The 13,577-nt window shown below is 43.8% G+C and overlaps 6 protein-coding genes across 6 annotated transcripts; 3 read left to right on the forward strand and 3 right to left on the reverse strand.

The window, feature by feature from the left end:
- Nucleotides 1–355: 355 nt before the first annotated feature.
- Nucleotides 356–1,576, reverse strand: MRK1 (putative serine/threonine protein kinase MRK1; the record flags this gene model as incomplete). Its single annotated transcript, XM_022610263.1, has 1 exon — nt 356–1,576. The coding sequence occupies one exon, from the start codon at nt 1,574–1,576 to the stop codon at nt 356–358; it is 1,221 nt and encodes a 406-aa protein (XP_022462500.1).
- Nucleotides 1,577–3,323: 1,747 nt separating this feature from the next.
- Nucleotides 3,324–4,364, reverse strand: MDH3 (malate dehydrogenase MDH3; the record flags this gene model as incomplete). Its single annotated transcript, XM_022610274.1, has 1 exon — nt 3,324–4,364. One exon carries the CDS (start codon nt 4,362–4,364, stop codon nt 3,324–3,326), a length of 1,041 nt encoding a protein of 346 aa, XP_022462501.1.
- A 293-nt stretch (nt 4,365–4,657) lies between these two features.
- Nucleotides 4,658–6,490, reverse strand: KNAG0A05940 (uncharacterized protein; the record flags this gene model as incomplete). The annotated part of the gene is made up of 1 exon (XM_022610285.1): nt 4,658–6,490. One exon carries the CDS (start codon nt 6,488–6,490, stop codon nt 4,658–4,660), a length of 1,833 nt encoding a protein of 610 aa, XP_022462502.1.
- Nucleotides 6,491–8,559: 2,069 nt separating this feature from the next.
- Nucleotides 8,560–9,114, forward strand: KNAG0A05950 (uncharacterized protein; the record flags this gene model as incomplete). The annotated part of the gene is made up of 1 exon (XM_022610296.1): nt 8,560–9,114. One exon carries the CDS (start codon nt 8,560–8,562, stop codon nt 9,112–9,114), a length of 555 nt encoding a protein of 184 aa, XP_022462503.1.
- Nucleotides 9,115–9,578: 464 nt separating this feature from the next.
- AFB1 (Afb1p) lies at nt 9,579–10,250 on the forward strand (the record flags this gene model as incomplete). Its single annotated transcript, XM_022610307.1, has 1 exon — nt 9,579–10,250. One exon carries the CDS (start codon nt 9,579–9,581, stop codon nt 10,248–10,250), a length of 672 nt encoding a protein of 223 aa, XP_022462504.1.
- Nucleotides 10,251–10,473: 223 nt separating this feature from the next.
- On the forward strand, nt 10,474–13,491 carry RIC1 (Ric1p; the record flags this gene model as incomplete). The annotated part of the gene is made up of 1 exon (XM_022610318.1): nt 10,474–13,491. One exon carries the CDS (start codon nt 10,474–10,476, stop codon nt 13,489–13,491), a length of 3,018 nt encoding a protein of 1,005 aa, XP_022462505.1.
- Nucleotides 13,492–13,577: the final 86 nt, after the last annotated feature.

Consider the following 13,577-nt stretch of genomic DNA (forward strand, 5'->3'; position numbering starts at 1 on the left):
GAGGATTGTTTAGAAATTACGGGAAAAAACATATTTCGATTTAAATCCAAGATTCTGCTGCGACTAAATAACGGGAAAGTGAAAGAGCAGAGCAGAGAGAGGGTCTCAGGCTGGTCGCGAGCGGTCAACCGGCTCGAAGTTTTTATTGCTTGTTTGTTTGCTTGTTGTTCTTATAATGAATAGTTAATGATGTTAAATATATTTGTTATACTCCTGAGATTTCCATATCTACAACTTTCTTCTCAGCAGGGGGATTGGAGTATAGAGGAGTTGTCACAACGTAGGTGATACACGAGACTATCTCCAGTCCCCCAGCCCCCTCATCTCCCGGCACCTGTCCGCTTGCAGGTCATGCTCATTCGCCTCTTGGGTTCAATCTCTGCTTCACAGCGGCAAGTTCCTCTTGATTTAAATACCCTAGTTCCACATGGTCGTTGAATTCTAGCAATTTCAGATCGTGTACCATCTCCTTTATCTTCCCACCATCGCTGAACCTAATTTCATCGTAGTACGGTGCGCAGAGCGTTTGTAGTGGGGTGAGTCTGTCCACTGGGTTGTACTGCAGCACGTTAGTTAGCAGGTCCACCGTCAGCTCATCCTCCTTCTTGAAGACTTTCGTCAGCGGGATGGGTTTAATCTGCGGGAACTTGTGTTCCATATAGTTTGGGTTCATAGCACAAATCTCTGGTTTCGAGGGAGTCCCCAGGATTTTTATGATCTCCACCAGTTGGTCGATCCCACTCTCCCCCGGGAACATGGGTTGCCCCAAGAGCAATTCTGCCATCACACATCCTGACGACCATATATCTATCTGGTTGGTATAATTTGTGGCCCCAAATATGAGTTCTGGAGCCCTGTAGTACCTAGAACAGATATAGGAGACGTTTGGTTCTGTTGGTTTCAGTTGTTTTGCACTGCCGAAATCGCACAGTTTGAGACACCAGGTATCTGGATCTACGAGCAAGTTTTGTGGTTTTATGTCTCTGTGACACACGTTGGCACTGTTATGCAGGTAGTTTAGTGCTTTGAATAGTTGGTACATGTAGAACTTGATCTCCAGACGGGGCATCGAAGTCCTCTGGTGCACGAAGTGTCTCAGCCGCTGGTACAGGGATTGTGGCACGTAGTCTAGGATCAGGTTCAAGTACACTTCGTCTTGGTCGTCCTTTTCGTAGAAAAAGTACTTCAAGTCGATGATATTTGGGTGTTGTAACAGTTTCATGATCTCCAACTCTCTGTTTTTGAATCTTTTGTCCTGCAAAACTTTTTTGATCGCTACCAACTCCTGCGTTTCCTGTATCGTTGTCGTGAACACCACGCCGAAGGAGCCGTGCCCTATAACCTCTGTAGTGGGGAACGATATTTGGATCGGTTCGTTACCATGCCTCTGCTGTTCTTGATGTTGTTGTTGTGTATTCGGACTGTCATCATCATGCAAACCACCGTTCGCGTCCCCATTGGTGGCATTATTATAGTTATTATTTATGTCGGGATGGCCATAATAAACTTGTTTGTAAACTAGTTCTACGTTAGTAAAATCGTTGTTGCTTCCTGTCTTGTGGGCCATGGTCAGCATTATTCCCCGATTATTATCCTGTTGTTGTTGTTGTTGATTTTATCTACACACCTTTTGTCTTTCTCTCGTTCATGCACTTCCAAAAGAAAAGCCCAAGTTTCAAGCCTGTTATTCTTGTATGATGCTTTTGAAACCCCGACTCCGAGAGTTACAGAGCAGATCGGGAATCAAAAAAAAAAAAGAGAAACTTTCAGAGAAAAAAAGAGAGTAAAGATGAGTTTGTTGGCGCACACACCCACCTCTATGTTTTCTTTATCTTCGCACCTTTCTGTCTATCTGTTCCCCCTCAAACAGAAAACAAACAAACAAAAAAAAAAACAAATACCAAAAATTAACTGTGCTTCTCCCAACTTTGAGATCTTCACAAAAGAAAACAAACACCTTTGACGATAGAACAGTCCCAGAAATCTAGTCAAACGAACACCAACCGAAAAACCACAAAAACCGCACAGCAGTCAACCTCTCGACGCTGATCGTAGACCTATATGTGTAGCAACTGTGTTCACCCCCCACCGTCGGTGCCAACTCTCTCTTCCCTCTCTCTCTTTCTTTTTTTCCCTTCTGTTTCCCTATTTAAATAGAATCTCCTCTCTTGCTCCCCCGCCAAAAAAATCGTAAATGCCGACGGGGCAGCTTTTTTTCCCGGAAAGTGCCAATTAAAAAAGGGTGAAATCTTTCGCGGTGCGTGGACAAACGTCTATAGGGCAGCGGTAGAGGGCTGTCAAGCAGTGCAACAACTGCACTGGATTCGAATCGGTAGAATAGCCTGCTTGGCCATGTTAGTAGTAGTAGCACTCCCGCAGAGATTCGGAGACGCGTCGGTGCGTCGTTGTGTGCTTTACCTCCGTTCTCCGGGGGGGCACGTGACAGCTCCGCACGTTCTCTCTGTCGGGGAGTGTTGCAGCCGGGAATTTTACATACCTATGTCGCCCTTCACGTGGGTCGCTAGGTCGAAGTTGACCATTTTGTCGATCTGTTCCTTGGAGAGACGACTGCTCTTCCTCTTGTAGGGTTTGCTCTTGTGGGACCGCGGTGGTTTGAGGAGTTGCAGCGCCGTTGCTGTCGTCGTCGTGTTGATCTTGGTGATGACAGTTGAGGATTCTTTGCTTGGATCCGCGGTGGTGCTTGTGCCTGTATTTTCAGATTCAGGTGTCACGGCAATCAACGTGCTCTCGATCTGTCTGTGGATCTCACGTACGTATTCCTCGTCGTTGTTGGGGGCTTTGTAGTCAATCTTGTACCGGCAAGTGGACTCGCTCTCCCGCAGTCTCTTTGCCTCAGAGTTGTCCGCTGCTGGTTCCCTTGAAGAGATCAACTTGCTCAGTCTTTGGCGTAGAGTCATCGATAGTATATATACTCTTATACTGGAATGGTATGTATGGGGGGGCGGGCAAGAAAGTAGTAAGGTGAAGTATAGCAAAAGGGAATAAATAAGTCTGCGTTTGGCCTTGCTGCGTTCCCCTAAGAAAAAAAAAGCAAAAAGGAAAGGAGGGGGGGGATTGTGTCTGTCTGTGCGTATGCGTAAGTCTCTTCTAGTAGAATGAAGATCCAAGGACTTTGATCAATCTGGCAACAAAAGAAAACGAAACAACAGCGCATCCCCCACCGCTCTGCCCCGCCCCCACGCGTTGGCTGTCAAAGGACTCGGAAGAGATTGCGAAATTTTTCATATCTTTCTCTTTCTCTCCCCCCCCCCCGGTGAACTGTGCTCCGCACAAGTTTGAGTCACTATGGCCAGACCCCGTTCTCACAGCTTTGCAGGCTTGGCGACGTAGTTTCTGCCCTTGTCGATGTTCGAGGCTATCGGGGGGACAGCCACAGAAACCATCTGCTTCTCCAGCGTGGTCAAATTGTCCAGAATGGACACGTCGACGTCAACTACACGACCGGAGCGGATCACTACCGGCAGGGAGAAGTACGTCACCGCAGTGGTCCCCAGCTTTGACTGCGCTTCAGCTCCGTGTGGTAAGTCAGGTAAGTACACGTATGCAGGTAAGTGTGCCCTTTTCTTGGTATTGGGGGATGCGCCACCGTGGACTATGCTCTCCAAGATGGCAGAGGTGAACTCGTACCCGGCGTACGCCATCGAAAGAGTAGCTGACCCGGCACCTTTCTTCGCCTGGATCACCTCATCACCACCAAACTGTATTCTGTTAATAAGCGCCTCGTACGCGCGCAGACCAACCGTTTCTTGCACACTCTTCTCTAGTAATATGGGGACGATCGTCTTCCCCGAGTGACCACCAATAACACTGATCTTTTGGCCCATCGTCCCCTTGTTCTGTGGCTGCCCGCTAGTCTTTCTCAGGACATCCCCAAGGAAGGATTCCGCCCTCACGATATCTAGCGTCGTGATGCCCAGTACTCGGCCCGCATCAAAGCACCCACACTCCCGGAAAGTCTCCGCAGCAACGGGCACGAGACAGTTGACAGGGTTGGAAATGACAAGCACAGTCGCCTCGGGACACGTCTTGCCAATCTCCAGACACAGCATTCGGACAATAGACGCGTTCACTCTAAACAGATCGTCCCTGGTCATTCCTGGTTTCCTCGCTAACCCAGCAGGAATCACAACTACTTGGGCTCCCGTGAGAGCCCGCTGTAGGTCCTTCTTATCAGACCCGGTACACACTGAGTTCGTGTTGATGTGAGAGAGGTCTGTAGCGATCCCCTCAGGGTTCTGTACATCGTATAGGGACAGTTCGGAAATAAAGGGACTCAGTTTCAAAAGCAGCGACAGTGGCTGTCCAACACCACCAGCTGCACCAAGAATAGCAACTTTAACCATTGTTAGATCTTGAATGTTTCGATACCTGTAACACCTGAAAGGAACGGTATCTCTCAAAGACATAGAAATGATCAACCCTCTCTGTTTTTCTCCCCATTTATACGGTACGTGAAATATCCTACTCCTTCAAAATCATGAAAGGGCCTATCCCCGGAAAAAATAAAACAGTGATGAAGAAAATGGAATTGTGTCACGGAACAACCTGCTGGGAAAAGAAGAAAGATTGGCTCACCAGAGGGACACGTACATACATTGTATACTTTTCGGATGATTATAACGCTAGACTCGCTATTTTAGATTAAACTATCTTTGCGCGGGAGCCTCTTCTGGGCCTCTTCTTCCTCCTTATGGAACTGTATCATAAACTCCTCCGGTATTTCAATGTACGGTGGCACCCTCCTATTAGTGGGCGCCGTGTGCTGTCTGTACTTCATCAGTAGATTGCCCCCCCTGACACCGAATTTTGTAATGACTTTGCGGTAGAACAGACCACACGCATTGCATATATTCTCGTTACCGTAGGGCCCGGCCCGCCATTCGGGCGTCTTCGAACTGTTACAATGGAAACACCGTTTTTCGCCATCACTCTCTACCTCCTCAGAGCTATCTTCCTGTCGACTTAGGGCTTTCGGTGTTTCTTGCGATTTCGTTCTTTTCCCAGCCTTCTCTTGCAAAACCTTGTTGCTCAGCCTCAACGTTTGGGTGGTCCCTGACGCCGACCCGCCATGACTGACAGAACCTTTCGTGATCAAGTTTTTACCGTTTAAAGTAGGAATAATCCTCAAAGTATCGGTTACCTCCGCACTTGAAGTACTTTTAGTCTTTTTGTGCTTCGTGTCAACGGTTTTGAACGACCGGTCGGCGATTTCTTCACCTGTTAAGGTTTCTCTAAACGGCGTTCTTGGAGGCAAGTCTATGGTTCTCGTGGAACGATGTAACGGTGCCAAGACAAATGTGTGTTGCGGGTTGGTTTCTGCGATACTGCCCTGGGGGAAGAATTTTAAGGAGGACCCCGTTTTGGTTAAGGATGAACGGTCTACACTGGAATGTCTCCGGACATGGCTCGGTTCCTTCTTTGGTTTTGGAGATTGCAGCTCTACGTGGGACTCCACTTGTCGTTGTAAAGGCAAATTATGCTGTGGTTTTGGCTGGTAGTACGTCAAGTACTGTGGTGGATGATTGGTTGGCGGTTGCGGAATTTGATAGTATGGTGTATATGGAACGGGGCCTTGTCTGATGCTCCCTGTGAAATGGCCCGTGGGGGATGACATGCCAGGCTGATAGTTAAGGTCCGGTGTAATGGGTGGACCCCGTAACACATTTTGAGGGGTACTTTGAACGTTCAACGCAGGAGGGATATTCATTCCCGCAGGAGCATTTTGAGGCGGGAAAGTATATGAAGAAGAGTTTGAAAATCCATCATCCTGATTATATGGTCTTGTACCCAAGGGCGGTAACACGGTATATCTCTGACCAGCTTGGTAAATTTCTCTGTCTCCCATTCCGGCGTCTCTCTCCAATTGAATCATTTGAGCTACATTTTCATGTAGCGCTCCGGTGAGATTTTGTAACGCGCTTAAAACAGCAGATGAGTCAGTCCTCCCAGTATGCTGACTTTGTGGCCCAAATGCTATGCTCTCAAGAGAAGTAATCTCGTGTAGTAATCTCTCTCGTATTATTTGCAACTGCCTCATTTCCCGCTCTTTTGCGTTTATATTGGCTGTGTTAGTTAGTGGTCTTTGATAAACCCTACCAGGTGAAAACGAATCTAAAGAACTACCTCTCCGATGTTGAAAGTTCGTACCAATATAGTTATTTGGTAGTCCACTAGGGACAAAGGTGACTGGAGGAGCTAGCATATCAGGGGGTGCTTGTTCCCTTGCCGCTTTCGGTTTTGCATCATTTTTTAGTCCCCCAGTGTGCCCGCCTAATGTAGGCGATGCCGAAGATTCAATAATTATATTGGATATGGAAGGTAAGTTTATGTTTTGTTTCTCAGGTTCCTTCACATTTGCATCTATCTTTGTAGTGTCTTTACGTTTTGGCTTGTTTTTTGATCTCTTTGCTGGGCTCATTTCGTTTACTACTTTGTTGCTCCAGTTTTTAGGGTGTTTTCTAGCAATCATTCCACGGTGACACAAAAATATGAAGAGTTATAAAATAAAATCTTCAAGTGCCCTGGGAAGGAGAGAGTCGTTAAGTTTATGATTCACTGTTATATGGTATTTCAGAAATAAGTAGGGGTTGTACAGAAGCGGACTTGACACAAGTTATTTGATTTGATATAAATGTTCAGTTTCCTCAAAAGTAAGTACTTTCACAGAAAATCAAAATCAAAATATAAAGAAACGACACACCATGGGCAAAGAGAAACAGAGAGCTTTGCAACAAGTTAAATAGGAAAATATTTCCGACTGATCGGTAAATCGCGACTAAATGTATCCCAATACGTTTTCCCCTTTTGCTAAATAATGGGCAACTTCTTACTGCGGCGTATACCTTGAAATTCTCCGAATGGGGCCATAAATCAGCATCAAAGAGCAACCGAATCGGCCGGAAAAGGGACGTTTACATTTCCATTCTGGTCCATCAGGCTTACCCAAAAGTGTGCCTCCCCCCGATTAGTTAATTTTGTCGATCGATTAAGGGTAGAGGTGTGATGTAAATTTCAACATGTTTTTCTATTTTTTTTCCATATTAAGGGCGTTTGATTTTTACTCTGAAAGGCTCTGCCATACTTTTAAGGGTATCGATCATGAACGAAGGCACAAATGAAATTAATACTGTTGGTTACGATTTTGATAACCTCGCCCAGACAAAGGGGGCAAACGTAGGACAAACTTGGTTTCCTTGTTTTATACCGTTTCTTCTCTTTTTAGTATCAATGTAGATATCTAAAAGCTAACTTCGATTAAATGGCATAGTGAAGGGTGTTGACGCAAATGAAGATGTTCGTTTCTATACTTCGTGCTAGTTTAGCAAAGAACTTCAAATATCCAAATTAAGCCGAGCGTCATCCATGGGCATTCAATCTTTTGAAGAAAGTGTTGTTTTTTTCAATGCTCTTACATATAAAACTAACCCAAGCAAAATTCTAAAGAAATATCACGTGGAACCAGATATTTCAGAGCACATTTAACTTGCAACTTTGTCATTTCTCTCTCTCCCCAAAATAAGTTCTTATGTTGACAACAATAGTCGGTTGTTATTTCTCTATATAGACCGCGCCAGAACTTAAAAATAGAAAAAAACGCGAATGTATTTCACACATTCTCTGTGGAAGTACTCTCCGTGTCAAAGCCTAGACAGCAACTGTGAAATAATTTCTGGACTCACCATAATGACATCATTTCTTGTATGATCTCTACTTCCCAACTTTTGGTTTCGTCCCTTTTTGAAAAGGCACACATTTGGCCAGAACATTCAACAGAAAATCCTCTTTGCCAAGAGCATTCTCGCCCAGACAGCAACACTTAGGATTCTCGAAGCATCTAATCCGAGATCGTGTATGCTGGGCCAGATGCTTGGGGCTATGCTATCAACATAAATAGTGGGGGACACCAAAAATGACGAATTTTTTTTTCGTTCTGATCGAGAACCCAGTTGAATATCGCCACAGGTTCTGGCCCAAAGAGATCCCGCAGAGCTGTAAATCGGCCTTATGGTATTAAATGAGTCTTAACGCCATTGTTGCTACCGGCTTTTGAAGCGGTGACGAAAAAAAACTTGGGAAATTTTTCAAAAATGGATCTCAAGAGGATTTCCGCAGCGGGGCGCTATGACGTTTTTTGTTTGTACGAAAAATGACTAGTTTACGTAAAAGAAAATATTTGGAACTTCCTCAAAAAAGAACATGTGTCTAGAAAAGAACGCAGGACGGGTCCCGCATTGTTCCTTTAGGTTTTTGTTTTCGTCTACCAATTTTTTTCTCTGTTCGCGTAGTTCGGTCAAGATTGAGTTACGATCCCAAAATTTTATGTATATATAGCGGGAGGCCAAAGCAGAGTCAGGTACGGCGTTCCTCATCGAATACTCAGAAGAAAACTTTCTTTTACATCATAACTTCCTATTTTTTTTCGAAGAAAGAACTTGTACAAATATTTGAAACAGGCCAAGAAAACCTCCAAATAACACACCAGTTTGTTTCTTTTTTTATAATATTTGAACATAAGGCGTACAACCAGCTTTTCGAGAAATGAAATTTACATTAAGCACAGCGTTCATAATCGTCGCCACATCATATTTAACCTCAGCGACTACTGTTGATTTTGATGGTGCCCTGGTCACCGCCGCGGGACCGGTTCCCTCGAAAAGCGCCGTCAACGCTCAAGATTTGAACAACGGTTATATTTTGGAACTTCCATCATCAATTAAGTCTACATACACGCCACTTTCCCTCACGGAGAGTACTACAGGTACAACCAATAGAAATGTTCAGCAAAGTACAATAGCAGGCATTGAGGGTGTTTCTTCGGCTGGTAGCTCAATTGGGTTAGGTAATCGTGCAGACGTTAGTTCAGTGTCTGTAATCTCTCCTTCCACTAGTCATATTGCAGTATCATATCCATCATCCATGATTTCATCGCGTTCCTCCACAAGCTTCATGGAACGTATGTCATCGGCATCTACATCAGCGTCATCAGCGTCCTCCAGTGATAATAATACGCAATCAAGCAGAGGTGGTTCGAACACCCTCCACGCAACTATATATGGCCATTGTTTATTAATTTTGGCTTCACTTCTCTTATGAAACGACGTATCAAACAAATGATATACACACACTTAATTTTTAATGATGGTTCATGTTAGTTTTAGCACACTTCAAATCTCATAAAAAAGTATATGCACATTATATAGATCCATATACATTCATCACCTCCCAACAAAAGAAAAAAATTCTCTCTTCTTTACTGTATCTAGGTCTTCTAGGAGGAAGCAGTAAATGGCTCATTCGGGGATAATTATTTATTGTGCTATAGCGCTGGTCCGTGCCGTACATCAACCATAAAGAATCATCTTTCACTTCTTACCTCACAAACCATTAGTCGACTAATTAGGCAAAATAATGCCAAATGCAAATGGGATAAAACAGATAAAAAGGAGAGGCCAAAAATGACAGATCTAGCCATTCGTTTCAAAATAGTTTGTTCTTAGTTATCTAGTCACTCAATTGGGCACAGTAAATCAGAAGAAACCGAATATAAAGTTGCATTCATGAGCATTGTCCACGTCATAGCCTTGTTGTTAGCCTGTCGATGTATAATTACTGTTGGGGCCGTTGAATCGGTACCAGCTCTCTCAGCAAGGTCAATGGCTGCTGATGTTGACATGCCGTTTTTCACAGCTTTTTTGAACGATTTTGGAAGTAACTTTCAGGTGTACACGTCATACATGGTTCAAAATGATATCACTCTACCACAAGCGGTGGTAAATTACTACTACCACCTTGCTCCCATGACAACTGACATTGATCTGAAGAGTGATATAATAAGTCAATTTCCTTTCACAGAGTTCCAAGTTTTTATAACTAAATTCCCATGGTACTCCTCACTGTTATCTGAAGCATCATTGTCAACAATTTACCTTCCACAGCATTTTATAACGAACGAGCAATCTGAGATCATTTCGAGCACACGTACCTCAAAACGGTTTGCAGCTGTCACTAGTACATCAGACCCGGCAAAATCAACTTCTCTCACAATAGCTTCAACAAGATCACTTTCCAGTCAAACAACTGCCACCTTGACAAAACAGGGTACTACGTCTTCCAATTCCAAGACCACTAGTCGATCTAATACCAAATCGAAAAACGGTGTCCCTAAAAAGGCCCCCTCTCTGTTGATAACTCTCCTTGGTTTAGTATCATATTTAGATCATTTTATGTAATCACTTCTATTTAAGAATTCATCAACTGTATCCATTTCCCTCCCTAAAGCTCTATCGACGTACTTGAAATTTCAGTGATGGGCATATCGTGGGCAGAGCGATGAGCTTTAACCTAAAAAATTGGTGAGGCAGAAGATAAGAAAAAAAGTAAGTGATCAAAAATTCGAAGTTCGGCAGCTTGTAAAGGAAAGCACTGACAGAGCACACCGTCGTCACATATAAAATGCAGCTATGGCCTTTTAGTCCACCGCAGCAATTCTCTGTTTCGAAGCGTGCTAGCTCTTTGGACGGACTTCCGTTGGATGACAATGAGATTGTCGGGACGTTGACCCTTCCACAATCAAATGTGTTGATCATGGCCACGCCTGCTCGTGCGTTGGTCTATAATTTGAAGCCGCTGGCTTTAGTCGCAGTCCACGAAAGAACAGCTTCGTCTATAGAGGAGTTTGGGTTGAATATTTCGCTGCGATCTTCAATGACCTTCGATAACCCAATCAACGGACTCGTGTCGAAAAAGGAGACAGAATTCCTGGCGTGGTACAAGGGTAAACTGGTCTTTTATGTGATAACTGCGAATAACTTTTTGCTCACGTATCAAATACTAAAAAACTCGACACAGATGACGACATTCAAAGAATATGGATTGCCCATCATTGATCCGTCCAACTTTGATGAAGATCTGGAACAAGATTACGACTATAATGCAGACGATGACACGTTGACCGTGTTTGAAAAGAACAACTCGTCACGGATGATACAGAACGGTTATGTGGCAACAAAAGATAAAGGATTTCTAGGGTTGTTTTCAACCCACAATGAATTGGCAGCAGAGGAGGTGCCCATAAAAAACTTGGAGTTGAGACTAAAGATTGTATTGAAATTTGATTTCGATGTTGTTGATATTGTTGGCTTCAAAAAGTTCACTGAAATCGGTGATGGCAGGTACGAAGAGAATCTGATTGTATTATATCCTCATGGGCTTCAGCTGCTGCGTTTAGTTGACTTTAAACTATCTGATAGCACATTGGTTAAGATCGAAAGAGGTCTTAAGATATGTGTTTGCAATGAAGACATATATGTTGTCGGAAACGATCCTCAGTCCAATAAAACCTTGATTCATCAATTGGATATTTCCAAATTATCCTCAGAGGCATTTATGTTGTGCGATAATGGACCATTACACTCGACCTTTCAAATAAAGAAACAGCTTGTGTTGTGTTATGAGCGAAAGGTTGTTAAATTTGATACTCTCAGCAAATCAGTATGCTTTGAGTTCAATCTACCGTTTAACAGTCGAGTTTGTAAGCCAATCAATGACGACACCCTGTTGTTCATCAGTGACAAAAACACGCTTCATTTCTACACAACGCTGGGCAACCTTTTGTTTTTAATTGATCATGACAGTCCGCATAGTTATCCCCACTACAATTATTCGGATTTCACGTCGTTCAGTAACTTTTTAGTTACAACGAGTAAACGCGGTGAGTTTCAACTTTGGGAACTATGGAAAGAATACTCCCAAACGCACTACGATTTTAGGAATACGAAAGTTTATTTACTAAACAGGGGAAATGATATATTGTTCTACTCTCCTCAAAGTGATGCTCCTCTCAGTCACGAGATCTTACCGGTGATAAAGTTACCGCTGAAAAGTTTGAATAACTACATTTCAACCATTCGTATCAACGGTAATCTGAAGCTAATGGCATTGTTCATCTCTAACAAGAATTTACTTCTAATCCACAATATGGAGACGAATGTGTGGTTCAATTACTCCAACCTTACGATCATAGATATGCATTGGCTAGCAAATAATTACTTGGTCGTTCATCTGAAGCACGAAGATGGGTCACGCACGTTACAGTGTCTGCGAATTCCATTACAGGGCCTGGAGACCAAAGAACTGTCTGAGTTCGTCATATGGGAGTATTCAGTCCCTGAGAATGAAAGGGTAGTCAGCTTTCATGTCAACACACTCTTCAGATATAAACCGCTTAAGATCAAGGGGAAAGAGCCAAGCAAACTGGCGGAACGATACTTCAAGACTGCTGAGATTATTTTGCTGACGGATACACGTCTGCTGGTATTTGACGCTATCTCCACAATTGATATCAGTGGGGTTAATTTGTTAAAGAGATTCCACTTGTACATCAAGGTAGAGATACCGAATGACAGTGGACTGGCAGATATTGAATGGGCTATGAGTTTCAGAGAGGGCCTATTGATATATGCAGGGGGGAAGATCTTACGGCTTGATAAGATGGACGCTGATGAATGGAACAGTGTCAAGTTACTGTCCAATGTGGAAAGAATATTAGATGTTCAAAAGGACCAGATTTTTTTGCTTCAAGAAAACCGCTATCTGTATTTTAACATTACCGATCTATGGGATAATCAAAATAGCGTATTGGAACGTGGGATTGAGGATGAGGAATACCCTGTTGCTGTTTCGCCCGCTTCTGCGATTTTGCATTCTTTACACTGCATCTTTAATAAAGACCATTCAAAGCTTGTGGTGAAACACGAGATTTATCTGGACAAGCTGATACTAGCTAGGATGCAGGTTGGTGCCAGTGTGGATGATATTACGACGGAATTCCACAATCTAAAGCATTACAAATTTGCCCTGGAAAAGATCCTCTCATCCAAAATCTTAGAGCATGGTGATTTAACGCAAATCCTGAATCTGGTAAAGTCATGTCACGGTTCTTTGGACCAATCGCTGAGAAACCCGAACAGCGACATGCTGGAGATTGTCAGCAACTGTTTGCGAAAGATCGAGACCAAACACTGGAGAGTTCTTTTTAGCAGTCTCCACATGACGCCGAGAGACTTGCTAGCTTTATGCATAGAGGGAAATGAAGCCAAAATGCTGGGCATTCTGCTGCTTGTGTTTTTAAACTTCAATGGTGAAGAACTGCTGATCGATTCGAGCTCAGGCAGTAAATGGGCCCCGAACCTAGAAGTGATCGACGAACACTCGCAGGAGGCAGGGCATGAACAAGAGACCACGAATTCCGAACTGTTAGGTGTCGACAAGATACTGAGTGACGAAGAACTAATGCTACGTGTGCTGAATATCCTTGTATCGAGTGCAGCTGGCGCTACTGATCCGAACAGGGCCTCCGAAGCCTGGGACCTGTGTTTCCAGCTGGTACGTTTTCTAAGGGAGCTCGACAAGCAGAACAGTACATCGCTCGTACAAAAGGCTGTTCAGATGTTGCAGCAGCATACCAAATGAGCAGAACCGCGCGCTCTACATTGCATATAGTATGTGTGTGTATAAAAGACTGCTGTGGGTCGTCTCAGCAGAGCTTCAGCAGCTGG

The sequence above is a fragment of the Huiozyma naganishii genome, chromosome 1, assembly GCF_000348985.1.
Source record: "Huiozyma naganishii CBS 8797 chromosome 1, complete genome".
Taxonomy (NCBI): domain Eukaryota; kingdom Fungi; phylum Ascomycota; class Saccharomycetes; order Saccharomycetales; family Saccharomycetaceae; genus Huiozyma; species Huiozyma naganishii.